The sequence below is a fragment of the Ochotona curzoniae genome, unplaced genomic scaffold (genome assembly GCF_017591425.1).
Source record: "Ochotona curzoniae isolate NIBS_2020 unplaced genomic scaffold, NIBS_Ocur_1.0 contig_908, whole genome shotgun sequence".
NCBI classification, from domain to species: domain Eukaryota; kingdom Metazoa; phylum Chordata; class Mammalia; order Lagomorpha; family Ochotonidae; genus Ochotona; species Ochotona curzoniae.
Window position 1 is genome coordinate 17,279,022 of NW_024466607.1, and position 27,132 is coordinate 17,306,153.

Genomic DNA, 27,132 nt, shown 5'->3' on the forward strand with positions numbered 1-27,132 from the left:
GGGGGACAGGCAGCCTGCGAGGCTGGGGCTCTCTTCTGCCCACACCCCCTGCCCATTCTGACCGATAGCCAAAGCTCCACCAGGGACAGGCAATAGTGCAGGTCACAGTCCTGTGGCCAGTGCTGCTGCTGTCACCCAGCAGCCCTGGAGCGGCAGCCTCAACAGAGGCGGGCTCCAGAGCCCCGGTGTGTCCTGGACCGTACTCTCAGACCTTCTGTTCTGGGCAGCTTAGCTCTCCCCCCACACACCCCCGCCCACCTGTCTGGTCCCCTCTGAGCATCTCCTTCAGCTCAGAGCCACCCTGGGAATCCAGGCACCAAGTCAGGGACAGAGTCTGCCAGCTCCTGCCAGCCCTTCCCCTCGCAGCTGTGCGGCTGCTCTTCTATCCTCGGCACTGCTGACCACCGGGGCACCTGAGGCTGGCGCGCCAACTGACTGCCACTCTTGCCGCCCCTGACTTCTTGCTCCCCCACCTGCCCACACCCCCTGGTGGGGGGGCCTCCCAGGTCCTGTGCCTGTGTCCCCCAGTCCCCTGGGCTCACCTCGGTGGCGCTGTCTCCTCAGCAGAGGCACTGCAGTGTGGGAACTGTCCCGAAGAGCCGGTTCTCAGCTGAAACAAAGAGGTGGGGGAGGAAGAGGGGGGCAGCAGGCGAGGGAGAGGGTGAGTGAGCCGACGAAGGAGTGGAGACTGGAGGGGGAAGAGAGAATCGAGAGGATGAGAGAGACGACATGAGGGGAGGGGAGGGGAAGCCTGCCCGCCACCGCCCGCTAGCAGCAGGAGGGATGGAGGCTGACCCTGGGGACTGAGGGGCCAAGAAGGGAGGGAAGAGGAAGTGGGGAGGGGTGGAGGAGGTGAGGGGCCAGCACTATAGAAGAGAAACTGTTGGAGGGGTGGGCGGGGAGCTGGGGGGTTGCTGGTGATGAGGGGCGCTGGCAGGAGGGGCAGTGTGAGAGGAGGGATGCTAGGCGGGCTGTTCTGGGCTGGGTGTCCCATACCAGGCTCTGTTCTCAGAAGCCAAAAGGACTTTGGGCAAAAGGCTGCTTGCAACGGGGAATGGCAGGGAGAGATGTGGGGCTGGTGGGCTGGCTGGGAGGATGAGGGCCAGTGACAAATGCTGGAAAGAACAAAGGTGGCTGAGTGCAGGAATTGGCCCCTGCTGACCCCTTGCATGCCTGGGTCTCTAGTGTATGCCCCTGCCTCTTGAATGCCTCTTGAATGAGGGGCAGGTCTGCTGGGGGGAGGGGAGCATCCTAGGGTGGTGTACCGAGAGGAGCTGGGCTGTGGGGGAGGAGGGTGTCCCCTTCTTTCCTTGAGAACTGGGAGCATGGGGTTTGGGGGGCACACACTTTGCTCACACCTTACATACCACCTGGACCAAGGCTGGTAGCTTTTGGGGGAGGGAATGGTTGACGGGGCAGGGTCTGTCTTTTGGTTGGAGTCCAAAGCCCTCCAAGAGCACGTGGGGCCACAGACGGGGGACTGGGAGGAGTCAGGGCAGGAAGGAGGCTGCAGGCTGCTAATAGGGGAACAGAGAACACAGGCCTCCCACTCCACTCCACACCCGGCCAGCCAGCTGGGATGCAGCCCTGTGAAGGGGGCAGTCACTTTCCTGCGGTTGCTGCCCTCCTGCGGGGCTCCAGGGAGTGTGTGCTGGAGGTGGCCATGGGTGGGCAGGCAGGTACCTGGGACAGAGCATCCTCTCAGGATGCTCTGAGGCTAGAAGCTCCAGCTGCCCTCCCACACCTGCTGGCCAAGGGGCTGGTCCCCATCTTGGATGCTCCTAACGGAGGTGCCAGAGCAGTGGGAACTGGTGGACAGGGGTTGGGGGCACATGCCTGCAGCTGGGAGAAAACCTCACAGGCCCAACCTGCTTAAAAAGGTAGGAGCTGGACATCGCTTAGGCTCTTGCTTCACTGAGCTCCTGTTACCTCTTCCAGGAAGCCTTCCTGGCACTGCTCCCCCCAGCACATCCATACAAACCGCTACCATGGCATCAGATGTTTGCTCTGAGAAACGAAAGAAATTAACTTCATGTCCTTCTTCTGTTTTAATTTTATTTAGAAATAATTTCAAATCCACAGAAAAGTTATCAGAGTAAGAATGCTACATCCATGGACATCCATGGACCTTCTAGGGTTTGTGGTCAGTTATTGTTCACATTCACCTGCTCCCTTGCTTTATATTTTTAAGTTACTTTATTTTTTAATTTTTATTATTTTTTAAAGATTTATTTTTTTATTGGAAAGGCGGATATACAGAGAGGAGAGACAGAGAGGAAGATCTTCCGTCCGATGATTCACTCCCCAAGTGAGCGCAACAGCTGATACTATGCCGATCTGAAGCCAGGAGCCACTTCCGGGTCTCCCACATGGGTGCAGGGTCCCAAAGCTTTGGGCCATCCTCGACTGCTCTCCTGGGCCACAGGCAGGGAGCTGGATGGGAAGCGGGGCTACCGGGATAGAACCGGCGCCCATATGGGATCCCGGGCGTGCAAGGCGAGGACCTTAACCACTTGCGCCACTGCGCCGGGCCCCTATTTTTTTATTTTTAAAAATGTTTATTTATTTATTAGAAAGTCAGATATACAGAGAGGAGGAGAGACAGAGAGGAAGATCTTCTGTCCGATGATTCACTCCCCAAGTGAGTGCAACGGCTGATGCTATGCCGATCCGAAGCCAGGATTCAGGTACTTCTTCCAGGTCTCCCACACAGGTGCAGGGTCCCAAAGCCTTGGGCCGTCCTTGACTGCTTTCCCAGGTCACAAGCAGGGAGCTGGATGGGAAGTGGAGCTGCCGGGATTAGAACCGGCGCCCATTGGGATCCCAGGGCGTTCAAGGTGAGGACTTTAGCCTCTAGGCCATGCCGCCAGGCCCAAGTTACTTTAAAAAAATAAAATCTTAAACAGAGATATGCTTCTTTTTATTGGAAGGGCAGATACACAGAGAGAAGGAGAGACAGAGAAAACGATTGTCTATCTATTGGTTCACTCTCCAAGGGGCTGCCAGCGACCAGAACTGAGCTGATCCAAGTCAGGAGCCAGGAGCTTCTTCTGGGTCTTCCACATGGGTGCAGGGTCTCAGGCTTTGGGCCATCCTTGACTGCTCTCCTAGACCACAGGCAGGGAGCTGGAAGGGAAGTGGAGTATCCAGCACACAAACCAGCACCCATTTGGGACCCTGGCATATGCAAGGTGAGGACTTTAGTCATTAGGCTACATGTGGGTCCTGAAATTACTTTGAAACATATATATACATATATATATATACATATATATACAATGCCAAATAAATGGTAAATAAATAAATAAAGAAATATATCTACACACCATTTATTTGGCATTGTGCTGCTGCATGTTAAGCTATCACATGCAGTGCCAGCACCCCACGTCAGAGTACCAGATCAAGTCCCAGCTGCTCCACTTTCAACCCAGCTCCCTGTTAATACACCCAGGAGGAAGCAGGTAACAGCCTCCATACTTGGGCCCTCTCACCCTTGTGGTTCCTGGCTTTGGTCTGGCTCAGCTCCAGCCACTGCAACCAAGGGTGAATGATCTTCCCCTCACTCTCCCTCCCTCTTCTCTGTCTTCTCACTTTCTCTCCTTCTCCTCTCTCTCTCTGTCTCTCTCTTCATTGCTCTGTCAGATAAATGTCATTACAAATAAATAAAAATGAAATTTGAGAGTAAAAGAGCAAGATCTCCTATCTGCTGGTTCACTGCCCAAATGGCTGCAGTGGTCAGAGCCAAGAGCCGGGAACTCAGTTTAGGTCTCCCACATGGGCAGAAGAGATGCAAGAACTTAAGCCGTCACCTCTGCCTCTTGGTCTGCATTGGTGGCAAGCCGGAGTGAGGAGTCTGAGCTGAGTACAAGCTGGGCCCCGAACTCCGGGCGCAGCCTCTGAGGGGACACAGGTGCCCCAAATATTATGCTAATGCTGCTTCTCCTTTGGCTGTATTCATTTATCTCTCCCACCTTGCCTCTGCCCAGCTCCTGTGTGTGTGTGAGGGGGTATATATATAAATACATATCCTCCTTGTCCCCCAGCCGTTTGGTAAGTTGCAGACATTTGAAAGGATGGCTTTCTGTCCCTCTCTGGCATCAGTCCAGGGGAGTGCAGACCATGCGGTGTGGAGAAAGGAGAACCTGGGACAGGCAACAAATGAATAGATGTCATCTTTGCGGGGATGGGGGTTGGTTGGAGGGGGCTGACACCTGAGGGCTGGCCCAGGCTGCTCAGGGAATTGGGCTGCTCCGGGTAGGGCCTGTGGCTTTGGAAAGCCAGTGTGCACCTGGCAGGGGGATGGTGGCCCAGCAGCATGAGGATGTGGTGGTTGATGACTGTGGAGCTGCAGCTTATGTCTGTGGGGATGGCGGCAGGCAGGCAGGGTTGCCACGCTGCGGCACGTGGACGCTCTTGGGAGACTGGCACCCAGGGGTGTGATAACACACAGCACCAGCCCCAGGCCTCACCCTCCTGCCTGGGAGGTCCTCCCCACAACCCCAGACAGGAGGGGACAGGAGTGGGGGCTGCTCGTTACCTCCTAAGTAGCTGCTATGGTCTGCTTACAGAGGGCAGGAGAGGGATTTCTGGCCCTAGTGGGGTTGCCTGCTGGTCCCTATTGCTGGACTGGTGTGCCTTCTGTATGCACAGTGACTCCACATGGGTAGGAGTCTCCCCAGAGGCCTGCTTACATGTAGCTCTCTCACCCTTTCCAGCTGCCACTCTAAGGGTCATGGCTAAGAGGGTTGGCCTTTAGAAGCTCACCCCCTAGCTGCTCTGATGATGTCCTCTCTCTCTTTTCAGTAAAGGGCTCCTCCTCCAGGAAGCCCTTCAGATTGCCTCAGAACATTCCATCTCATAACTCACATTCCCTTCCTGGGAATGCCAAACCTGTTGGTTCTCTTGTTGGTTCCCCCAGGAACCAGGACTAGGATCAGTCATCAGGTTTTCAGGCTGGGCTGGTAACTGGCATCTCGTGGAGGAATACCAATGGCTGGACATTGGGTTCTTCTGACATAAGGTATTTCTTTTTATTTTTTTAAAGATTTATTTATGTTTAAATATTTACTATTTTTATTGGCAAGGCAGAGAGAAGGAGAGACAAAGAGGAAGATCTTCCATGCGATGGTTCATTCCTCAAGTGAGCGCAACAGCTGGAGCTGAGCCAATTCGAAGCCAGGAGCTCTTTCAGGTCTACACAAGGGTACAGGGTCCCAAGGTCTTGGGCCATCCTCGACTGCTTTCCCAGGCCACAAGCAGGGAGCTAGATGGGAAGCAGGGCTGCCGGGATTAGAACTGGCGCCCATATGGGATCCTGGCACATTCAAGGTGAGAACTTTAGCCGCTGAGCTACCATGCTGGACCCGCAAGGCATTTTTTTTTAAGATTTATTTATTTCAATTGGAAAGGCAGATATGCAAAAAGAAGGCGAGACGGAGAAAGATCTTCCATTTGCTGGTTCATTCACCAAGTAGCCACAGTGGCTGGAGCTAAGCCAATCTGAAGCCAGGGGCCTGGAACTTCTTCCAGGTTTGCCATGTGGGTGCAGGGCCCCAAGACTTTAGGCCTTCCTCGACTGCTTTCCCAGGCCACAAGCAGGGAGCTGGATGGGAAGTGGAGTAATCAGGACTTGAATTGGTACCCATATGGAATCCCAGTGTATGCAAAGCAAGGACTTTTTAAGGTTGCTGCACCGGGCCTGCAAGTCATGTTTAAAAGCCCATAGATCTAAGGCCAACTGAGCTGTGGGAACAGCACAAGGCTCCACGTCGAGGGACAAGAGGTTTATTTAAGACCACCACCCTATTGGAGGGAGGGCAGGCCGCTGACGTGGATCTCTAGCTACTTGGTCAACACAGTGCTGCCTCCCTCAGAGCTCTGGCCTGCTGGTCTACAACTGTGGCCCATGACATTGCATGAGCCATTCAGGAGACCCTAGGGAGGGAGGGCCCCCCTGCACTCCTGTGAAAGCTGAGGGAACACTGGCCTCCTTGCCTTATGCCCATCCCCCCAAAAGAGACTTCAGCCAATTAGCACGTACAGTATTTACTTAATTAGGGTAATGACATAATTAGTGTAACTTGGGCTCCATCACATGGCTTCAACATGCAATTAGGAGCTGTCAGCGGGAGGCGACATTGTGAAAATGCTCATTCAATTTTGGTTCCAGCGTGGAGGCTGAGGCAGCTGCCTCTGCTGAGGAGGGAGATGGGCTGGTGGTAGGCGATGGGGCTGCTGTGTGTGTGTGTGTGTGTGTGTGTGTGTGTGTGTGTGTGTGTGTGTGTGTGTGTGTGTGTAGGGAGATGGGCTGGTGGTAGGCGATGGGGCTGGTGTGTGTGTGTGTGTGTGTGTGTGTGTGTGTTGTACGCGCGGTTCCTGGGCTGGGGAGCAGGGATGCCTGATTGCGTCTATCCCCATCCTGTGCAAGCATTGCTGGCCTCAATCCCAACCTCAGAGAATGGTGACCACTGTAGTGTGGTCGGGGTGGCTGAGACCACCTAAGCACCATGGGCCCTCGTGCTCCAGCATTCTCTGCCTGAGTGGCCCCTCTACAGTCAGGCTCAACACTCTCAGCCCCAGGGAGAGCGCCTGCCCTGGGTTGAGGAGGGTGGCTGCCTCTGAGACCCCAAACCCTCCCAAGACCTTCCAAAGCCTTCTTCAGGGTGAACCTAATGGCTTTTGGAGGGCAGGGAGGAAGAGAGGTGCATGAGGAAAAAAGGCTAGTGGCTCACCTGGGAACTAAATCTGCTGCTGCCAGCCCCCAAGCCCTCTGCCCTACCTGCCCGGACACCTGGCCTGACTGTCTCAGAGCCCCTGGGACATGGGAGCCCCTTGTCCTCCCTCCACAGTTCATCCTCAGAGCAGCAGTCACCCTTTCTGCGTCACCCCACTGCACAGATGAGCACTTCACCGTCTTGCTTCTACCTCCACAGCCACCCAGAGGGAGTCCCTTGTAGCATCAAACCTGCACCTCTTAGTAGGGCGAACAGAAGGAGCAGCTAGGCCTAGCACAGGGCAGAGTCGAGTCCCAACCACCAGCCGTGGTCCTTGCAGGTGGGTGACTCTGCCACACTAAGCATCCACATGTCCGGCCACTCTGAGTGTGGGGCTCCAAGCAGAGGCTTGGCACAAGCGCGGTGGTGAGGAGGGCTGTCCCAGCAGGTGTAGGACCTGTAACCCCAGGGTTGCTGACCTGCTGGACAGGGTGTGGGGAGCTTGGGGAACATGGAAGGAATTCCCATGGGCATGCAGGAATCTGGCAGACAGCATGGTGGTGGCTGTAGTCACCCTGTCTGATTGCTCCCATGTGGGTGACAGGAACCCAAGTGCTTGGGCCGTCACCTGCTGCCTACCAGTGTGTGCACTGGCAGGAAACTGGAGTTGGAAGCAGAGTCAAGACTTGATCTCAGATGCTCAGATATAGGATATGGGCAACCAAGCGGCGTCTTAAGTGCTGTGCCATACACTCATCCCCGAACTTCGCTTTTCTGAGCTGAGACCCACAGTGGGGCAGAAGCTGCACTAGCAGAAACCTGGGAGCCCGGCTGTCCAGGTGATCCTCTGCTTACCCTTAGCTGGCAGGTAAAGGAGGGCCAGGCCCATCCTGGGGCACCCTGCCGTGGATTACAGGAGCCTCTCCTCTGTCACCCTCAGCCGGCTATGGGTCCTCAGGCAGGACCCTGGCCTCTGTGGGCATCAGCTTTCCGAGTAAGTACAGGTTGATGGGTGACCCTCTGAGCACCTGTCTGTATGCACTGCTGGGTGTCTTTGTATGCAGTGGTCAACTAGATCACGTGGTCAGTAGAATCAGATGTGGTTTCAGCTTCAGGTTTGGCAGGGCAGTCAGAAGGATGGAGCTGGGGACCTCATGATGTGGGAAGTGGGGGAGCTGCTGTTCCCGCCGATGCTGCCCCTGGTCCCTGCCTCTTCCGCACGCTCCATGCTCTCAGGCCTTTGGTAATGCAGACAGGTATCACTGCTGAGCGTTCCTTCTGCAGGACAAGGAGGTGGCTGCCATCGCCACCAGACCATCCTCTGGGTCCAGCACGCCTCTGTGCCAAGCACATTAGGGGATAATTAAGTAAAAATAGGCCTTCCGACCAGTGTAGCTCATTAAGGCCTAATTAAGTTAATTAGTTCCAGGTGTGGATGGCGAGGCTTAAGTGAGGCGGCGGCTGTTGTTTGCTGTAATTGCATTTTCACAGCAGCAGTGGTGGTGACGGTAATGGCGTGGCACAGGCAGCAGCTTCCTGCGAGGTCTGGAAGCCTGCCAGGGTGTTCAGGAGGCTGCTGGCAGAGCTGGGAGGGGTGGGAGGAGGAGCAGGCCAGGACCACCCACGAAGAGCAGTGTACTGGAGGCTGAGGGTCTCCCAGGCCCTTCGCACTTGCCCGCCTGGCTTTTCGCGCGGGTGGTGTTGGGATTGAGGTGTACAAAGACTTGGAGAGGCATCCTTGGTGCTGCTCCCAACATGAGCTAGACTGCCTCTGGCCCCTCTAAGGTCCCCGGGCAGGGAGACTGTGAGACTCACACTCCATCTCCCCCTATTTGGCTTGGGTCCTTGACTCCTGTCCATTTTGGCAGGTGCCTGGACTTCAGGGATGTTCCCTCTTCGTGATTCTGGGTAGGGGTGGCGACCACATAGTCTCCCACCCCAGGCATCTTCCAGAGCCCACTTTTTCTGAGAACTGGCCTGGATGACAGCCCTCCTGGCCTTACTCACACTCTGGTTCACTTACTCAGCAGCTCCTCCCAGGCAGCCGAGCTGGGGCTGGGGTCTAAGCTGGATAGACAGCCTTGCAGAGCATTTGGTGTCTTCATGGAGGCAAGCACAGGCATGCCTCTGGCCACATGACTTTGTTGTAGCGGTGGATGCCCAGAGTGCTCCTGTGAGGAGGACAGATGTCCACACGTAGTGGCTCTGATATGAGTGACAAAGAAGCAGCGTGGGAACTAACAGGATTGCCTTCTGGTCAGAGGGCAGTATATGGGGGTGACAAGGGGGCACCCCGGGGGGGAACAACCTCACAGCTCAGACCAGTGCAGGACCTGGGGATGCAAAATATGGGGTACTTCCTGCAATGCTCGTGTTGCCTCTGTGCTCTGACCCAGAAGGCTTGGAATTCTCAAGATGAACATTCAGAGCAGTCCCTCCTGAGGTGGGGCAATGGGGACAGTTATGGACCCCGTCCTTCAACTGCTACCTAGGAGATGCTGTCTCCTCTGCAACCTTTAGGGCTGTGGAGGGGCCAAGATTGGCAGCTGGGGGACTCATTCACTGTTGCTGTTCCAGTGCGTGAATGACAGGTACCCACGTGGCTTCTCCAGCCAGGTCTCTCGTGGTGGGAGCTCCCACTTGCAGGCTTGGTCCATTACCAACAAGTTTTGGTTTCTGAGCCCAAGTTTGGCTTGTATAATCTTTCACCTCAGAGTGGCCTCATCCTCACTTCCTACTGTCATCCCCTCTGCCAAGACAGCTTAGGCTCTCTGTGTGTTGGTGTTCCTGCCTAGATAAGGGAAGCTAATGGTGTAGCCATTGTTTTACTGGACTGATGTGAAGATGGAGCAACAGCATGTGGCTAAGGCTCGGACCACAGGCTGCTTTCTCAGTACCTGACCCCTAGCCTGGAGGAGCAGTCACTGCAGAGGTGGACACTGTCCTGCTCGTGGTATAAGTGGCCCAGGGATATAACTTATGCCTAGGCTTCATCATTGCCTGTTGGCTGCAGATGGTAGGTTCTGCCATGGCCTTCACACATCCAGATGCAGGGCAGTGAATTTCTTGGGATGCAAGTTTGCTCTGCTTGTGTTGAGTCCACTCTGCCCAGCATTCACTCCAACTCAGCCCTGCCTGATCCCAAATCCCCCTACCTGCATCCCAGATTCAGGGTGGTGGCTTAGATGGGTGGATCCAGACCCAATGGGAGGAGGTGTCTGGCAGCAGACCCAGTGGTGTTCAGGAGATCGTCCCCAGATGTCCTAGAGGGTGGCAGGTCCCGTAGAAGCAGATGGCTGTCTGGGGTGCCTAAGCTTCTCCTATGAATCTGTTGTGTAGTAAGTGTGGGGCCTGCAGGAGCTCCTGGTCCACCAGTTGGATCAGGTGAGCCATCCAGGAAGGAAGGACAAAAGGTGCCCATGCTGCCTTTCTCTGCAGGTGCCCTGCTGCCCTGCTGCCCTCCTGTGCCTCCCAGGAAACTCTCCTCCACAGCAGCCAAGTCTCCAACACTCAGGGTGTCCCTGTTGCATACCCTGAGCTCCTCTCAAGGCAATCCTTGGGGTTTAAGAGGTTACTGGACCTTCTCTCCAACTCCTGCAAACCTGGGACCCCCAATGTCTGAGGGCAGAGTCCCAGAGCAGTGAAGCAACGGGTCATTCAGGAAAGGCTGGATCACAAGGAAGGGTCCAGGAGCTGCAGGGTAAGTGCAGTCCGGGAGCCGGCCTGGTGCTGAGGGGCCTCGCTTCCTTCTCTCTGCTGTAGGAGGTAACTGTTTCTAGACACTCCTGAACATGCTGGGCCTCTGGGAGGGCCTGTCCCAAGGTCACCCAGGCTCCTCTATGGAGGGACATCAGGGGAGGGGCAGCGATTGGCCTCTGTCAAGCTGGCCCTGCCACTTGCTCACTGTTTCTCTCTTGGACCGTGCCCTTTTGCCTCCCAGAGACGCAGTAGACCAGGCAGAGGAGGGTGGCTCCTAGCTCTATCCACAGATGGGAGGATGGTGGGACAGGAGGGCCTGGAGCCTGGGTTTCTCCGAGTCAACAAGCCCAGCCCTGAGGAGGAGGTGGCCAGCAACCAGTCCAGCCTGGCCTTTTTGTGTTCTGTTCTCTCAGCCATGTCCTGCACACCCCCTACCTAAGGTTCACAGTTCCTCCCCAGCTGAGTGTGTCTTAAAGCCCCCTTCTCTCTAACCCCCAATTATGGCTGGTCACAAAAGCTGGACCGTGACCAGACAAAGGGACAGGGATGAAAGTGCTGGTTGTCATGGCAACCTGGCAGGGCTGCTGGGACCCAAGGGAGGGGCCTGGCTGTGTGCCTATGCCCCGCATCTTGATGACCTCTGAGCATGAGCCAGGGTGGCCCAGGGACCCACAGGGATCCCCCTCCTACTTTGGGCCCACCAGAGCTGGGGAACAATGACAACTGCACCCCCCATGGGCAGCACCTGCTCCCTGGGCCTCCCCTGGGAACCCCATTATTCTGCACCTGCTGGCCCCCCACACCTGCTCCTCCAGCCCCAGCACCCCTCCCACTGCCCCAAGGCACTCCCTGCCTCTCCCCAGTCCCAGCTGCCTGCTCTGAGACGCAGCCAGGAGAGGCTGTGGAGCTAGGAAGAGGCGTCCAGGGAGGCCTGGGCAGGGCTAGAGGGTCCAGCTTCAAGCTAGCTGCACCTGACCAACAACGTATGCTTACGACAAGTGTCTCTGCTTCAGGGCCTCAGTCTCCTCTCTTATAAAATGGGGGTAGCTATTCCCACTCTTACGGCCTCTAGAACAGAGTTTCATCCTGCTTGGAGGAAATCAGAGGCCAGGCTGTCTCCAGAGGGTGACAGGAACCAATGTTTTTAAGCCATCACCCGCTGTCTCCTAGGGCTCATACTGGCAGGAAGCTGGATGGGAAGCAGTAGCAGGACTCATTTCCAGGCACTCTGATATGTGATGCGGGTATCCCAGGCAGTGGCTTAACCCACTGTGCCACACAATGCCCACCTCTGGGCAAGATTCCTGAATGGTCTGTTGGCCCAGGTATATTGGGAAAGAGGAAGACTAAGGGGTAAAGAAACATGACAGAAAGTGATGGTAACCAGAGAATAGCCTGGGTTTCCCTGGTTTCCCTCAGTCCCATGCTTTTATAAATGGATAGGGCAACTCCGTATTTGGCTTTGGGGCAGGACTCCCTGCAGCCGCTCTGATATCCCACCACCACTAGAGGGTGGCGTGGAGTAGCATCAAGGGTGGGAGAAGCAGGGAAGCAGGAAGCTTTTTTTTTTTTTTAAGATTTATTTATTTTTATTGGAAATTCAGATATACAGAGAGGAGGAGAGCCAGAGAGGAAAGATCTTCTGTCTGCTGATTCACTCCCCAAGTGACAGCCAGAACTGAACTGATCCAAAGCCAGGAGCTAGAAGCTTCTTCCGGGTTTCCCATGCAGGTGCAGGGTCCCAAGGCTTTGGTTCATCCTGGACTACTTTCCCAGGCCTCAAGCAGGGAGCTGGTTGGGAAGAGGAGCCTCTGGGATTAGAACCAGCACTCATATGGGATCCTGGCACGTGCAAGGCGAGGACTTTAGCCACCAGGCTACTGTGCTGGGCCCACAGATTCCCTCTTTAAAAACATATATTTATGTATTTTTATTTGAGAGGTAAGGAAGGAGGGAGGAGAGTTCCCATCTGCTGAGTCGCTCCCTGAGTGTCCAGGGGCCATGAATGCAGTGAATCTTCCATTTGTTTGTCAGGGACTCAACCACCTGATTCATCAGCTGCTGCCTCCCAGGGTGCACATTGGCGCTAAACTGGAATTGGCACTCTGATATGGGATGCAGGGAGCTCAGCTGGTGTCGTTACTGCTAAGGCGCATACTTAGGCCTGGAAAGTCTCAATTTTGAACAAACAATCCCATCCTGTATGACCTACCAGGAGTTGCTTACATGTTTGCCTCCCTGAGGTCCAGTTAGGGCATTGCTTTTGCCAGGAATGGATGGATCTGGGAACAGGTACACACTTTGAGCAAGTGACCCTTGTGTGGCATCAGGCAAGGTCTGTAGTCTCTGTTGTGCAGTAGGAAAACAGAGGCTTTGCCTGCTGCGTGGCTGGTAGAACCTAGGTCTCCCCGTCCCCGCTCCTCCTCCCCTCCGTCCTCAAAAGCTGGGACCCTGTTCCCAGGCAGGCTCCCAAGCTGTGGGGTCAGGGAGGAGTGGGAAGGAAAATGTGAGGGTGCAGTCCTGGGCAACTGGGCTGGAACCATCCCTAGGCAGTAGACATGCTGTGTTTCCTGGGTGTTTCCTTGGATTCCTGTTGGATCAATGCACTGCCAAGGCTGCTAGGAAAAGCCACCCCACCCTTCAGCTGAGGGACGTGTTGTCGGTCACCTACTGAGTGGAGCTGACTGGGGTCCTCTGGGCCCAGAAGACAATGCGAGTGTTCTCTGGGCCCAGGCATTCGGGGGGGCTTCTGCAGGAGGTATAGCCTGATTAAAAATTGTAGGGAAAAAAAAAAAAACCTAGAGGGAAGAAATTTTAGCAGAGAGAGTGCATAGGAGTGAGGAGGGGTGATGGATGTGGAATGGTTGGGGAGGTAAGATGGGGTAAGAGTGTCATGACCCATGGTCCCTAATTCTCCAGTCCGTTTCTGTTTCATCCCAAGCTTGGAGCTCTCCAGGTCCTTTGACTGTCAAGGTGACCGTGGGTTGGGGAAAATTAATTTGTCTCTATTTTTTATTCATCAAAGAAATAAATATGCTGGTCATAGCTGCTGAAGCCAGCTGGCTGATGGCAGGGAGGGAGGACTGGGGAGGGGGTGTCTTAGACTTTGCCCAGCCCCCCAATACCCTCAGGCCTGCAGTTAAGTTTCTCTTGGCAGCAGCTCTGGATCTGGAAAACAGGAGGCAGACCCCAGGGTCCAGGAGACAGGCCAGGGGCAGGTGGGGAGCGGGTGACTCCAGCCCCATGGCCCGACTGCCTGTCATTGTCCGTTCCGGCTGGCCAGCGCATGGAGGGCCCACTCTGCCACTCGCTCACTCAGGCTTTCATCTCTGCAGCCAGTGAAGCGTTGCTCCTTGTTGAGTGCTGCCAGCAGGCAGGCCTGCGAGGTAGCGCCTGGGGCTGCTATACCCCTAGACCTCAGACCCAGAAGGCCTCAAGTGCCAGCTTCCAGGCCAACAGGATCTTTAGTTAAGACAGGTGCTGGGAGAAATCCACACCCCTTCCCCCCCCCCCCTTGCAACATTTGCAGAAGCCCAATCTCCTTGTTTTTACAAGAGCAGCCTGTCCTGGGCAGAAGACCACCCTCCCACCACAGGAGGGAGAGCTGCTGCGGAGGGGCAGGGAGAGGGTTGGGGGATGAGGGCACAGCACCAGCCTCCAAGGCATGGCAACGAGATCAAATCCTGATCCCATGTTTGGTTGTGAGAGAAGATGGGACCCTGCAAAGTGGTACCTGTGAACTGGGGGAAGAGATGGGGGCAGGGACTGGCTGAGAGCATCACCTCCTCAGCCGGCACCTGTGGAGGAGCAAGGTGAAACTAGGAATTCGGTGAGAAAAGCAGCATCCTATGGCCCCTCCCCCCTCCACTCTCCAAACTGGGGAGAAAACAGCGGTGGCCATGGTCTGGTAGTTAGGGGATGAGTGACTCTGTGAGCTGGGCCTCCTCAGAGTGGACCTTTCTGCTGTGACCCGTCCATCTGTCCAGCAGCCGTGGTGCTTGTGATGTCACCAACCCGCTGTGTTGCTTGGCAACTTCCCAGGATTAGCACTCTGCCCCTCTCATCCCTGACGTCCCACCATGGGCTGATGTTGCCGTGGCAACCTGGACAGGCTTTTTGGACAGCTGTACCCAGTGTGGGAAGTGCCAGGCAAAAGCAGTGAGTCAGGTACCTCCAAACAGGCCAGGGCAGGTGCACAGCTTGGCCCCGGACCCAGGGTGGAGACAGACCTCCCTCAGCAGTGCTGGGGTCAGAGTGTCTCTGCGCCCTCAAGGATCGGGGGCCACCTCTTACCCCAACACTCCTCCTTTCCCTCCTAAGGGTTGTTGAATTACTGCTATGTGAACACTGACAACAAGACAGACACAACTGTGCCAAGGGATCAGGACCAGTTGGACCGTGGCAGGTCCTGAAGGAGGAGTAGGAATTGGTGAAGCAGATATTGTGGATGGAAGAAGGAAGCAAAGCCCATCACTGTCTCCAGGCACAACTTAGACTTTACTTTTGGTTTCAACTTGATCAAAGTCAAAACTGGGTGGGCACTGGATATGCAGTTAGTTTGCATGGGCCACCGTCACCCCATGGTGGCCATGGTCTGGGTTTGAATCCCCTTGGACTGGGAGATTCCGGACTGTCCATCCTGCCTCTGGCATGGATACTTCAGGGCATTGCAGGATTTTATTTTCAATATTTATTTGAAAGGCAGAGTCACAGTTGAGGTTGACTGAGATCTATCTTCCATTCCCTTGTTTACTCCAAATAGCCACAAGAACCAAGTCTGGGTCAGGCCAAAGCCAGGAGCCAGGAACTCCATCTGGGTTTCCTATGTGGGTGGCAGGGACCCACTACTATATTAGTGGGAGACTGGATGGGAAGTGGATGAAACAGCTCCCTAACTGGAGATGTTACAGAGTTTGCAACCACCTCTGTTCATTGCTTTCTTCCCTCTGAGCTGGCTCGATCTTTAGCTCAGGTTTTTGCAAGAATGCATTTCGCTTTCCTGTTTTGCTATTAATACCTCAGTCTTAAATAATTGGAATGCTGGCTTAATTGCCAGACTGAACTTGTATCTCAGCGTGTGAATATGTTCTGCACCTGAAAGCAAGTATCTCTGGTGTATCTTAACTCTCGTTTATGAGTTTTGGTTCATACGTCCAACAGATGTCTTATGGTGTGGACAAGATCTAGTTCAGTTCTGAACATTCAAGTTTCAAATCCATGCCTGAGGACAAACCAGATCACTAAAATGTGGAATAAAATTAGACATCAAGCCCCACTGACACCCACACACTAACTAATGAGATGCTTTATTACATCTCAATTTCCCCATCTGTGAAATGGGGGCACTTGTAAAGATTTATTTGAAAGCAGAGAAGGAGGTAGAGCTCTCCCATCTGCTGTTGGCACAGTGTCCAGATGGCTGTAGCCAAGGCTGGTTCAGGCTGAAGCCAGGAGCCAGGAACTCAATCTGGTTTCCCATGTAGGTACGGGACCCAAGCACTTGGAGCAGTGCCTTCCCAGCCAGGCCGGTAAGCAGGGAGCTGGATAGAAAGTGGAGCAGCTAAGATGCAAACAGTGGCTGGGCAGGCAGGCAGGTGCTTAACCTGCCACCTGGAGGCTCCCGGCTCCCTAGTTTTGAAGTTGCATCACTTTCTCTTTGTTAGTGGAGAGCAGGTGAGTGTGGAAGTTGAACTGAGCCTCAGGAGGACCAGACTGGACCCTTTCCTCAGCGCCTGTGGCCATCTGGCCAGCAGCTGTGGTTTGACTATGCACTTCCAGTTCCTAAATTTTCCCCACATTATCTGCTTAATCGGGATTCAAAGTTGTCACTGCATTTAGCTGTTTTGTCTCTGTCTCTAGGAGGATCTGGGAGGCGAGCCTCGAGCACTGACAGCTCCTGGCCCCTAGCCGCTCCAGGCCCCGGCACGCAGCACGCGCGACGCAGCGCCGGGAGAAACCAAGCGCCGCAGGTGCGGGGGTGGGATGGGGGTGGAGACCTGGCCGGCTGCCCTTGCCGGATGGTGCCGCCCCTTAGCAACCGGCGCAACGACCCTCCTTGAAGCCGGCCTGGACAAACCGCCGGCCGTGGTCCCCGTGGAGCGGGTAGGTGGGTGCCGCGGGAGGACTGCGGGAGGAGCGCGGGTAGGGAACCTCGTTAAGGTGCGGGAGGGGATCGCCCTCCGTGTGTGTGTGCCCTCCGTGTGTGTGTGTTTGTGTGTTATGTCCCTGTTTCTACACAGGTGCCACATTTTTAACAGCTTGCAGTTAACTTCCATATGTGGGGACCTTAAATTTGTGGGCAAATAGAGCTGACAGTGTTACAAAAATATTGAAATTCAATGCATGTTTTTTTTTTTCTTAATATGCATTTTTCACCAACTTTTTAGAAAATCCCCTTTGTACTTGGATTTCTAAGTTGGTTTTTTTTTTTTGTTTGTTTTTGTTTTTTTTTTTTTTTTGTATCTTCATCTTTAAATTACACTTTCCAGGAACATTTGAAGCACACGGTGTGAATCAGAACCCCCCTTTTTGGGGGGCCCTCCATGCTGAGGACACATATGACACCCCTGTCCCCTGGTAGACCCTTGCCAGGACTTAGCCGAGATTCTGGGCTTTTCTCAGTCTCCTACTCTATCTCTTCATCCTGGGCTCAAGTCCTGCTCTGCACCTAGGGGCAGACTGAGTTCCTGGCTTCCTTTGTTGTGGGCATTTGGGGAGTGAACCAGGGGAAGGAAAATCTCTCACTCTACGTCTCTGTCTTTCAAGCAAATCAGATTTAAAAGTAAAACAGCAGGGATGCAATAAAAAGCTGTCTGTGGCCCTACAGCTAGCAGGATTGTTGGCCTGGTAGTGTCAACAACGGAGGGGGGAATCTCCCATAGTCCCTTGCAGTCACAGATGCACTTGGCAACTGTGGAAGGTGAAACCAACGAAGATGCAGGGTCTTTTTGGAACCAAGTGCTGGTGGCTCAGGGTCTCCCTGCCACAGGCACCTCCCTGATGGAATCTTTGGGGCTCCTGGTGGTGCTGGCATTAGGGACCCTGGGGACAGCCAGAGGGGCAGAGTTCTGTTTCCCTTCTGCTTCTGGTTGAATGACCTCCACAAGCTTGTCAATTTTTCTGGACCTCAGCTCCCTTGTTTACATGTTAGCAGCAGTAGCAGTGTCTGTTATGTGGTTCAAAACCTCCTGTTCATCCAGGTCTATTCAGCCAACACCTGGTGGGATAGGGTTGCATATTAGTGAATTCACCTGTAGTTTCTGGTAGCTCAGATCAGTAAGAGCTCCCAGATAATCTGAGAGGAGAGAGAAGAAGCTGGCTCAGATGCCAGCTGGACCTCTTGTTGGCTGTGTTACCTCGGTCATACCACTTAACCTCTCTGAGCTTTCTTCCCTTTGAAAATGGAGGACATTCTCAGTTTCTACCTTGGACATGTAAGTGAGCAGATGCATAAAATAGAGATAAGCTCCTTAGCACGTTCACCATCCTAACACTATGTCTTTCAGGGCTGTCCCTTCCTCCTCATGGCCAGTTCCCTCCTGCCAATGACGGATGCACCTAGGCTGGCCAGTGCCCCAGACCCTGCTGGGGAATCGTGTCCTTCTCTCTCCTGAGAGCCATGCCGCTCACAGGCTGCTGTTGCCCATGAGGCTGTGACAGGAGGCAGGGCTCTGTGCATCTGTCCATTACAGCTGCTGTGCACCCTGGCCATGACCAGGAGCCTCTTTTTACCCCCATCCTCACTATACTTTATCCTGGGCATTTGTGTACCTGCTGCCTTGGGGTCCTCTACCTTCTGTATACTCCAGAAGGGCTGGTGATTGTCAGACTCATGGGCCAGACTCAGTATTGCCTTTTATTATTTTTTAAAAACTTATTTATGTATTTGAAAGGCAGAACAGGAGAGAGAGAGAGACCAATGATAGAGAGAGCAAGCTTATATCCACGAGTTTACTAACCAAATAGCTGCAAAGGTCCAGGGCTAGGCTGAAGCCAGGAGCTCCATCAAGGCCTTCTACATGAGGGACAGGGGCCCACATTCTTGGGCCATCATTAGCTGCCTTCCCAGACAATTGGCAGGGAGCTGGGTTAGAAGTGGAGCAGCTAGGGCCTGGCGCGGTGGCGCAAGTGGTTGAGTCCTCGCCTTGCACGCCCGGGATCCCATATGGGCGCCGGTTCTGGTCCCGGCGGCCCCGCTTCCCTTCCAGCTCCCTGCCTGTGGCCTGGGAAGGCGGTCGAGGACAGCCCAGGGCTTTGGGACCCTGCACCTGCGTGGGAGACCCGGGGGAGGCTCCTGGCTTTGGATCGGCATAGTATCGACCGTTGTGCTCACTTGGGGAGTGAATCATCGGATGGAGGATCTTCCTCTCTGTCTCTCCTCTCTGTATATCCGCCTTTCCAATGAAAAAATAATAAAAATAAATCTTTAAAAAAAAAAAAAGAAGTGGAGCAGCTAGGGCTTGTGACTCGGACCATGGCACTGACCCCTTGGCATTGTTTTTGCCATGTGCCCAGGGAGGTGTTCTAGGAATGGATTCAAGGAGCAGAGATCCCAAGGAGGAGAGCTGGCAGGCCTGGCAGGATTGGAGGCCAGTGCTGGACCTTCAGGCCAGGAGTCTGGGGCTCCTGCCAAAGCCCCATCTGTATCTTGCACTCCTCACACGGCCTGCCCACTCGGTGCCAGCTTCTTAGAAATGCTCCAGCCTCTAACGGCTGCTTCACCACTGCTGGGCAGCTTCGCTCCTGACAGTCTTGAACGCCCGTCCCTACCTCAGGTTAGTGCAGGGGGAGATGGAGTGAGGCGTAAGTGGCTGCTCTTGCAGAACGGCCAAGCACAACCCATCCAGCAAGAAGCAAGGCTTGTATTGCAGGTTCCTGGCTGCTTTGTCCCAGGATGCAGAGGAAGGAGGCTTGGGATACCTGTGCATTTTCTTTTCTTTTTAAGATTTATTTTATTTTTGTTGAAACGTCAGATATACAGAGAGAAGGAGAGACAGAAAGATCTGTCTGTTGATTCACTCCCAAAGTGGCTGCAACAACCAGAGCTGAGCCAATCTGAAGGCAGGAGCCAGGAGCTTCTTCTAGATCTCCCATGTGGGTAAAATGTCTCAAGGCTTTGAGCTCTCCTCAACTGCTTTCTCAGGCCAAAAGTAGGGAGCTGGATGGGAGGCAGGGCCACTGGGATTAGAACTGGGATTAGAACCAGCATCCACATGGAATCTTGCCATGTGCAAGGTGACAACTTTAGCCGCTAGGCTCTTGTGCCTGGTCTATACATTTTCTTTTTATTTACTTAAAAAAATTTTTTTTTGTTATTTGCTTTTAATTATGAGTCTTGAGTGAGCTATGTTAAGAGTTTTAAATATTTATTTGTGGGCCCAGCATGGTAGCCTAGTGGATAAAGTCCTCGCCTTGCACATGCCAGGATCCCATATGGGCACCGGTTCTAATCCCGGTGACCCTGCTTCCCATCCAGCTCCCTGCATGTGGCCTAGGAAAGCAGTTGAGGACGGCCTAGAGCTTCAGGACCTGTGTCCATGTGGGAGACCCAAAAGAGGCTTCTGGCTCCTGGTTTTGGATTGGCTTAGCTTCAGCCATTGCGGCTGCCTGGGGAGTGAACCAATGGACAGATCTTCCTTTCTGTCTCTCCTCCTCTCTGTATATCTGACTTTTCAATAAAAATAATAATAGTAAGTAAAAATAACAATTTCTTTCATTTTTTAAAAATAATCTTACTTAGTTGATTAGGGTACAAAGGGTCAATGGCTACAGGAAAGTGGGTAATACCAAAGTTTCCGCACTAATATCATCATTTTTTTTCCCCCTGTGTCTGGGGTCAGGGGAGAAACAAAGGGAAAATCTCCATCCAGCCTCCCATCCATCCCAGGTCCCCGATGTGAGGCACGCTCCAGAGGTCCTGCTCAAGCAGTTTGTTTATTTCTGATACGTATTAGAAAGAGTGTGCTTCCATCTGCTGGTTTACTTCTTCAGTGCCTGTGATGGCTGGGCCCAGGTTAAAGCTTGAAGCTGGGTACTTAATCCACATCTCCTACGTGGTTGCAGGATCCTGATTATTTGAGCATCATAGCTGCCTCCCAGGCATTAACGGGCAACTAGAGTCAGGAGCCATTGCCAGGAGTTGGATGTAGGCACTCTCACACAGGTTGTGGGTATCTCAATCGATCTCTTAACTACGAGGCTAAATGCCTGCTCCTCCCTTTTACTTTTTGCATATCCTTGCCCAGTTTCTCCTACCCAAAGATTCTGGCTAGTGACACATTTCGAGGTGGACGGAAGCAACAGTGGCTTGCCAAGGGCTTGCTTGCCTCCTAAGACGGACCCTGCAGAGTCACATCCTCGAGGTGGTAGATGTGCACATGACCCAGTGGTGTCAGCTGCTCCCTTCGTGGAAACAGGAAGCTGTGTTTCCTGACCCAAGCTGACTCTGAGAACCTGGGTGAGTGAATCTGGGTTTGTTGCTGGTAGTGAGATCTGTGGATCAATGGAGGGTCAGGATCAGGGTCTTGCTTGGGGTAGCCATTTATTCCTTTGGCTTAGACAATGTGGCAGGTGGTGGAATGGGCGAACTTGTGTGAGCCAGGGCATAGGCCCTGTGCTCACAAATCTAGTAACAAGTGCACTCCCCAGGGGAGAAGCAGGCCAAGCCAGCCCAACCTAGATGCTTCCACTGAAAGTCACTTTGAGGAAATGCATGGAATGATTTTTTAGGCTTCTCTTTCCCCTGCCAAATCACACTCTAGAAGAAGGGAAGACAGGTGGGCAGGTGCACAAAGCTGGCCCTGGGCTGGGGTATCTGAAGAGCTTCCTCCACTTTACCTCTAACTCTGGGCAGGGGAAGGATTAGAGGGGGAGGGAAGAGGGGGACTCATTTCTCCCTCCACCCCGACAGTATCCAGGGAAGGTCTGTGGTAGCATTTTCCTGTCCTGTCACCATGGGTAGCCTGGATTAGGAAGAGAGCACTCCTTCCATTCCTTACTCTGTAGCATGGGAGCAGGGGGCCCTTCAGGTAGCTGTGGAGACTGAATTCTGCTGCTTTCTTTTCCCAGGTGCTGTGACTGGGGCAGCTGCCCAGAAAGCAGCATGGAGAGGCCAAGCAAAGAAAGCTGCAGCCCCGGAAGGGCTGCTGAGGCCCCAGAGTGCAGCAGTGCCCCAAGGCGCTGGGAATCCAGTTCTAGGAGCATCCTGGGGGGCTTACAGAGTGCCCCGCAAGAGCAATCCCCTGGGTTGGAGAACGCCCCTCTGGGCCCTGACCCCAGCTTCCCACCCCTACCCCAGCCCGTGACCCCATCTGTACTCTTGGCCTTGGGACCTCCCCGGAAGCCGCCCCTGACAGGCCCTGGTAAGAAGTACCCGGTGATGAAGCAGCGGGGTTTCTATTCGGACATCCTCAGCCCCGGAACCTTGGGTCAGCTTGGGGTGAGTGTGGTGCCTGTTCCCTGACACCAAGCCTGAGCGCTCCCTGTGAGTGGGTTCCATCCTTTTCTGCATCTGTTTATCTACTTTTTTAGCCTTGTGTCTAGCCAGCTGTCCATCTGTTGGTCTGTCCATTCACAGCCCACAGTCCATCCTCCACCTCTCAGCACTTCAGTCGTCCATTTGTCTGTCGTTTCATTTGTGACTGGTTGGTGAGCTGCTGCAGTGTGCCATGCTGTGAACACTGGAAAGATGAGCTGCCCATGGCTCATCATTGTGAGACTGTGGCTATGGTGGGGAAACCTGCCTCACCTGGTGGTGGTTGGAAGAGCTGAGGCCTGAGGGGACGGGGATGTCTTGACAGGACAAGATGGGGCCACAGGAGCATTCCAGGCAGGGAGAAGAGCATACACAGAGGCCATGCAAGAGAGGGTGTGGCCCAGGCTAAGGAGGAGGCAGGATGAGAGGGATGAGGCTGGGGTATGAGGAAGGTGGGGGCAGTGTCTAGGAGAGTTCACAGCCCATAGATCCCTGCTTAGGGAGGCTTTAGGTAGGGTGAGAGGCAAGAGAGATTGGACAGGGACCCGCTATGGCCCACTACCCTGATAGTGCCGGAGAGGCCCTTGGGAGAAGAAGTCCACGCAGAGACACTTGCTGGCAGAGTCTCTGCACACCTGCTGGGAATGTTTGAGAAGGGGAGCTGTGCTTTGCCAGAATGTGGCCCAGATGTCAACAACTGACTGGCTGCTGATTGAACTCACTAGTTCTGCATACCCCTGTTCTCCTGGAAGGGGGGTTCTTGGGGTGATGTCCAAGCCTCGGGGCCTCTCAGATCCTGGTCACCTGTAAAATGTCCTAACACTCAGGGTTCTGCGTTTTGGTTTCAGAATGTGTGCCGTGGCCCCTGTATAAACCAGAGCCTCCTGCGTAAGGGTGACCTCGACAAGTTCACGCCGAGAGGTCAGTTCCCGGTGTGGCTGGGCAGGTAGCACCTTGGGGTAGACATTTGGCCTAGTGTTAAGGTGCCATCTAGGACACCCACATCCCATGAGAGTGCCTGGTTTTGAGTCCCAGCTCAACTCTAGGGTTCCAGCTTCCTGATCATGCAGACCCTGAGAGGTGATATCTCAGTTAATTGGGTTCTTGCTATCTGCATGGAAGACCAGGATGGAGATCCTAGCTTCTGGCTTGGGCCTGGCCCAGCCCTGGCTGCTGTGGGCTTTTGAAAAGTAAACTAGTAGGTGGGGAATCTCTCTCTCTGTATCTGTCTTTCTCCCTAACAACAACAACAACAATAATTTTAGGAAAAAACCAGGGCTTCTGACCTCAGGGAGATGTTGAGAGACCCAGTTCCTTCAGGAGTAAAATCTGGGCAGTGAGAGATTTGGTGCTTTGCAAAGGTCTGGTTCAGTGCATTGTCATTGCCCTCTTCAGAGCTGGGCTGGGACCGAGGGGCCAAGGATGCAGTGCATCCCACCCAGTAGGGGTTAGGAGGGCATTTATGCTGTGTCTTGCCTCTCCTAGGACTTGGGCATGGTGAAGGCTAAGACTGTATGTGAATTGTTCCTTGCTGTGGGCCCAGCACTACAACAGGGCCCACCCAGGAGGGAAGAAACCCTCCTTGTACTACACAGAGCATCTCGGATCACCACGAGAAGGGTGCCGACTTCATCCCAGCTCCTTTCTGGCCCCTGCCAGAATCCTGGGGTTGACAGTGTTCTTGTCTGGGTTCTATTGTGGCTGCTGCCTGAGGGTTGGCAGCCCTGGTCACACAGTAAACTTCAGTCTCAAGTGATGACCCAGGGTGAGCCCTTCTGTAGCGGGACCACCTCTTGGCCCAGGAGAGAGTCATCAGGACCTCCCAGGGGCCTCGGCACTCTTTGGTGGGCTCTCCTTCCACCAGCAGGGTAGCTGGGAGCCTTGCTCAGCCTCGCCAGCCCTGAGAGAGGTGGTTGTCTCCTCCTGGAGTGCATTCATGCACCTGCTTCACCCACACCAGAACCCCAGTCTTCCTGAGCCTGTCTTCTGCAGTGAGCACCCCATGTCCCAGAAGGAACCCCTCGGGCCTTGGCATACTGCCATGGCCAATTGTCCTGTCTGTGGGTCTTTGCCCATCGACACCCTCACCTAGGCCCATGACCAGAGCTTCTGTCTGTCTTGGTTGAGTAGGGTCAGCCGTTTGGTGATGTGAGGGTCATCAGGTATCTTGCTTCTAGGGTAGCTGGTATGATCCAAGCTTGGAACTAGCCCAGGAAGTGAATGGCGTTTAGACTGCCATAAATTGGGGAGGGATTTACAATTAGGGGTGGTGGAACCCTTTTCATGCTTGACACCTGGCTTAACACTGGCTCCTGGTACTGGGGCACACAAATGGCTTGTAGGGGCATGGTCAGGCATGCTGGCGCTGGACAGAGAGCACTGGGCAGAGGTAGACCTGCCCTGACACCTCCAGGCTTGGACCCCTTGGAGACCTGTTGCCACCTCTGCCTCCTCCCCAGTACTGTTCAACATGCAAGCCTTGGACCCAGCCCTTTGGTGCTTTGTCTCCTTGGGGGTGGGGCTTGCTGGTGTTCCAGGCTCAGCCCCGCGGCCCCTACCTCTGCCTGCAGTCAGCACCTTTAAGATGCCCGAGGACTTCGAGGAGCGCATAAAGCGGCAGCGCATTGGGCCTACTACGCAGCTGCTCACCCAGACTGACTTCCCACTCCAGGCCTACGAGCCCAAGGTGCAGGTGCCCTACAGGGTCCTCCCTGGCCAGTGTCCCCGCAAGTTGGAGATTGAGAGGTATGTGAGTAGGTGGGATGTGGGAAGGGCCTGGCTTCTACAAGGTCATGTAGGCCCAGATCAGGGGTGGGGGTAGGAACATCTACAGGCTACCAAAGTGAAGGGCCCATGGAAGGGTCTAGAAACAATTAGCTCAGATCTTCCTGCTTCTTAACCTCTTCCTAAGACAAATGGCTTTCTTGCTGTGAAATTGGGGATGTTGGTATTTTGATCAATGAAGTGGCCCTTCAGTGGGCAGGGCAGAATAGTGGTGGGAGCACAGGCCATCAGTCCTGCCCCCCTGCCACCCCAGCATTTCTCTATGAGTTCCAGAGGGGTACAGGGTCCCAGAGGAGTGCCTGGGCCACCATGGCCTCCTGGTTCATTCCCGTGGTACTGCCTCCCCTGAGCTGAGCCATCCTGAGATTCCCCTCCCTGGCCCTGGCCAGGAGGAAGCGGCAATACCTAAGCCTGGACATCGAGCAGCTGCTGGTCAATGAGGGCATCGACTCCAACAAGCTCATGCCCAGGCACCCGGACCCCCAGAGCACTCCAACCACTCAACAAAGCCGTGGTCGAGTTTTCCCCACCTATCTCCCTCTGAAGGTAAGCCTGGCTTCCAGGGATGGCTCTGGTCCTCCACACTGCAGGGATGGGTGCAGGACCCTCCGGCTGAGGCTTAGGTGTTAGGCTCAAAAGAGGATTCCACACATTCTCTGCCTCCTCCCTGGGAGCCCTGGCTCTCTGTAGGAAATGGGGAGGCCAGAGATGGAGGAGACACCAGTGCATTTGCTGGAGTAAAGATGGGGAGACTGAGTCTGAGGTAGAGAGAGCTTGGTTCTTGATTTCTCTCTCTTCTGTCCGCTCCTTCCTCTGCCTGGCCCTGAATCCTGCCTGGTGGCCTGTGATGGGGATGTCAGCTGAGTCCAGGTGCCCTGTGCCCTGCTAAGTGCTGTCTCCTCCTACTACCCAACTCACCACTACTGTCCCGAGTCCCTGTTGTTTCCACATTGTGCACTGAGATTGCCTCTCTCCTTGGGCAACAGCTGGGTGGTCTTGAGCAAGAGAGCAGAGAGTAAACCCACATCCTGCCTCAAGCCCCAGGAACTCCACTGCCAGAGCCTTAATAGCTTGGCAGGATGGGGAAGGAGGATTTCCTCAGCCGGGACTCCACATGCTCTTGGAAGCAGCAAAGGCAGTGTCAGCCCTGGGCTATAGCCTGCAGCACTCTCACCTGGGGAAAGAGGCTGCCTGGGCACATCCCGCTCCACAGCCCTGCCACCCTAGCGCTTGTCTTGCAGGTGTTCGACAATGAGGAGTTTGACTGCCGGACTCCTAGGGAGTGGCTTGACATGGGCTTGGAGTCAGGCTCTCAGAACAGGAAACCTGTTCCCGGAAAAGCTCTGCTGCCCACCAACGACACTCTGGGGCATGGTGAGCAGGGCCAGCCCAGGTTGCGGGTAACAACTTTGCCACAGACTCCTCTGGGGCCGGGCAGCCTCGGAAGCTAAGGGACCCCTCATCCACTCCCTCTACATGGACAATGTTCTTGTTTGTCACAGAGTTGCATGCAAACGTACATATATGCAGCCACACTCACAATAAGTTCTTATTACATGTGCAGCTGCATGCATGTGTGTGTGCATACACACACACCCCACCTGTTCATAGCTTACAGACATTGATCCGAGGCCCTACAGACTTGCCATGTCTTGGCAATGTGGTATCAACTTGCAGAGTGCCCTGGCTCCCTCCTCTTCTGGTCTTGAGGCGTCTGTGTTAGACACAGTGCCCAGGGAGGAGCCCAGGGAGGAGCCCAGGGCTGCCATCCAGTCCATGGGCTGGGAAAGGCCGGCCCTTGATTCAGAGGTTGGAAGTGGCTGCTCCGTGGTTTGGGTCTGAAGGCCGCCTTGCCACACCCTCCTCCTCCTAATGGGCCCATGTGATGCTGTGGAGTGGGGAGTTGCAGCAACTGGTTTTGGGATTGCATAGCCTTCTGGGTACCCACAGTGAGCCCATTGAGCAGACTGTAAATTGGTGTTTCATTTTAAAAAGACATGTGAATACTGGAATTAATTTGTCTGAACTAGACAAGGAACCCAGAATGTTCCCTTCACTTTGGACTTAATTACAAAAATAATTTAAACTCAATTGTTCCCAGATCTCCACTTTCTGGTGATGAACCCAGAGGTTTGGGGCTGCAATTCACCTTAGATGCACCAGACATCAGCCTCCTCTCACCCCTACCCCTGCCCAGTGGCCTCTGCTCTCAGCCTTTGCACAGTCCCAGGCTTGGCTGGTGGCTCCAGAGGGAGAGAGGCCAGCCCAGAGCAATTGCTGCCAGAGTGGCCACAGGAGACACCTTTTCCTTTAAGTTGGGCCAAGACAAAGTCAGCATTTTCTTTCTTTTAAAGATTTATTTATTATTATTGGAAAGGTAGATTTGCAGAGAAAAGGAGATACAGAGAGAAAGGTCCTGCATGTGTTGGTTTACTTCCCAAGTGGTCACAACGGCTAGAGCTG

The 27,132-nt window shown here is 54.2% G+C and overlaps 1 protein-coding gene across 1 annotated transcript in view; it reads left to right on the forward strand.

Moving 5' to 3' along the window:
- The first annotated feature begins 21,513 nt into the window (after positions 1–21,513).
- The window catches only part of DNAH1 (dynein axonemal heavy chain 1), a 56,446-nt gene continuing 50,827 nt past the window's right edge, over positions 21,514–27,132 (forward strand). The window contains exons 1-5 of the mRNA XM_040994591.1: positions 21,514–21,849; positions 22,734–22,806; positions 24,456–24,630; positions 25,059–25,215; positions 25,911–26,043. Of these exons, the coding sequence (XP_040850525.1) occupies positions 21,514–21,849; positions 22,734–22,806; positions 24,456–24,630; positions 25,059–25,215; positions 25,911–26,043 (874 nt within the window). The remainder of the gene's footprint in view (positions 21,850–22,733; positions 22,807–24,455; positions 24,631–25,058; positions 25,216–25,910; positions 26,044–27,132) is intronic.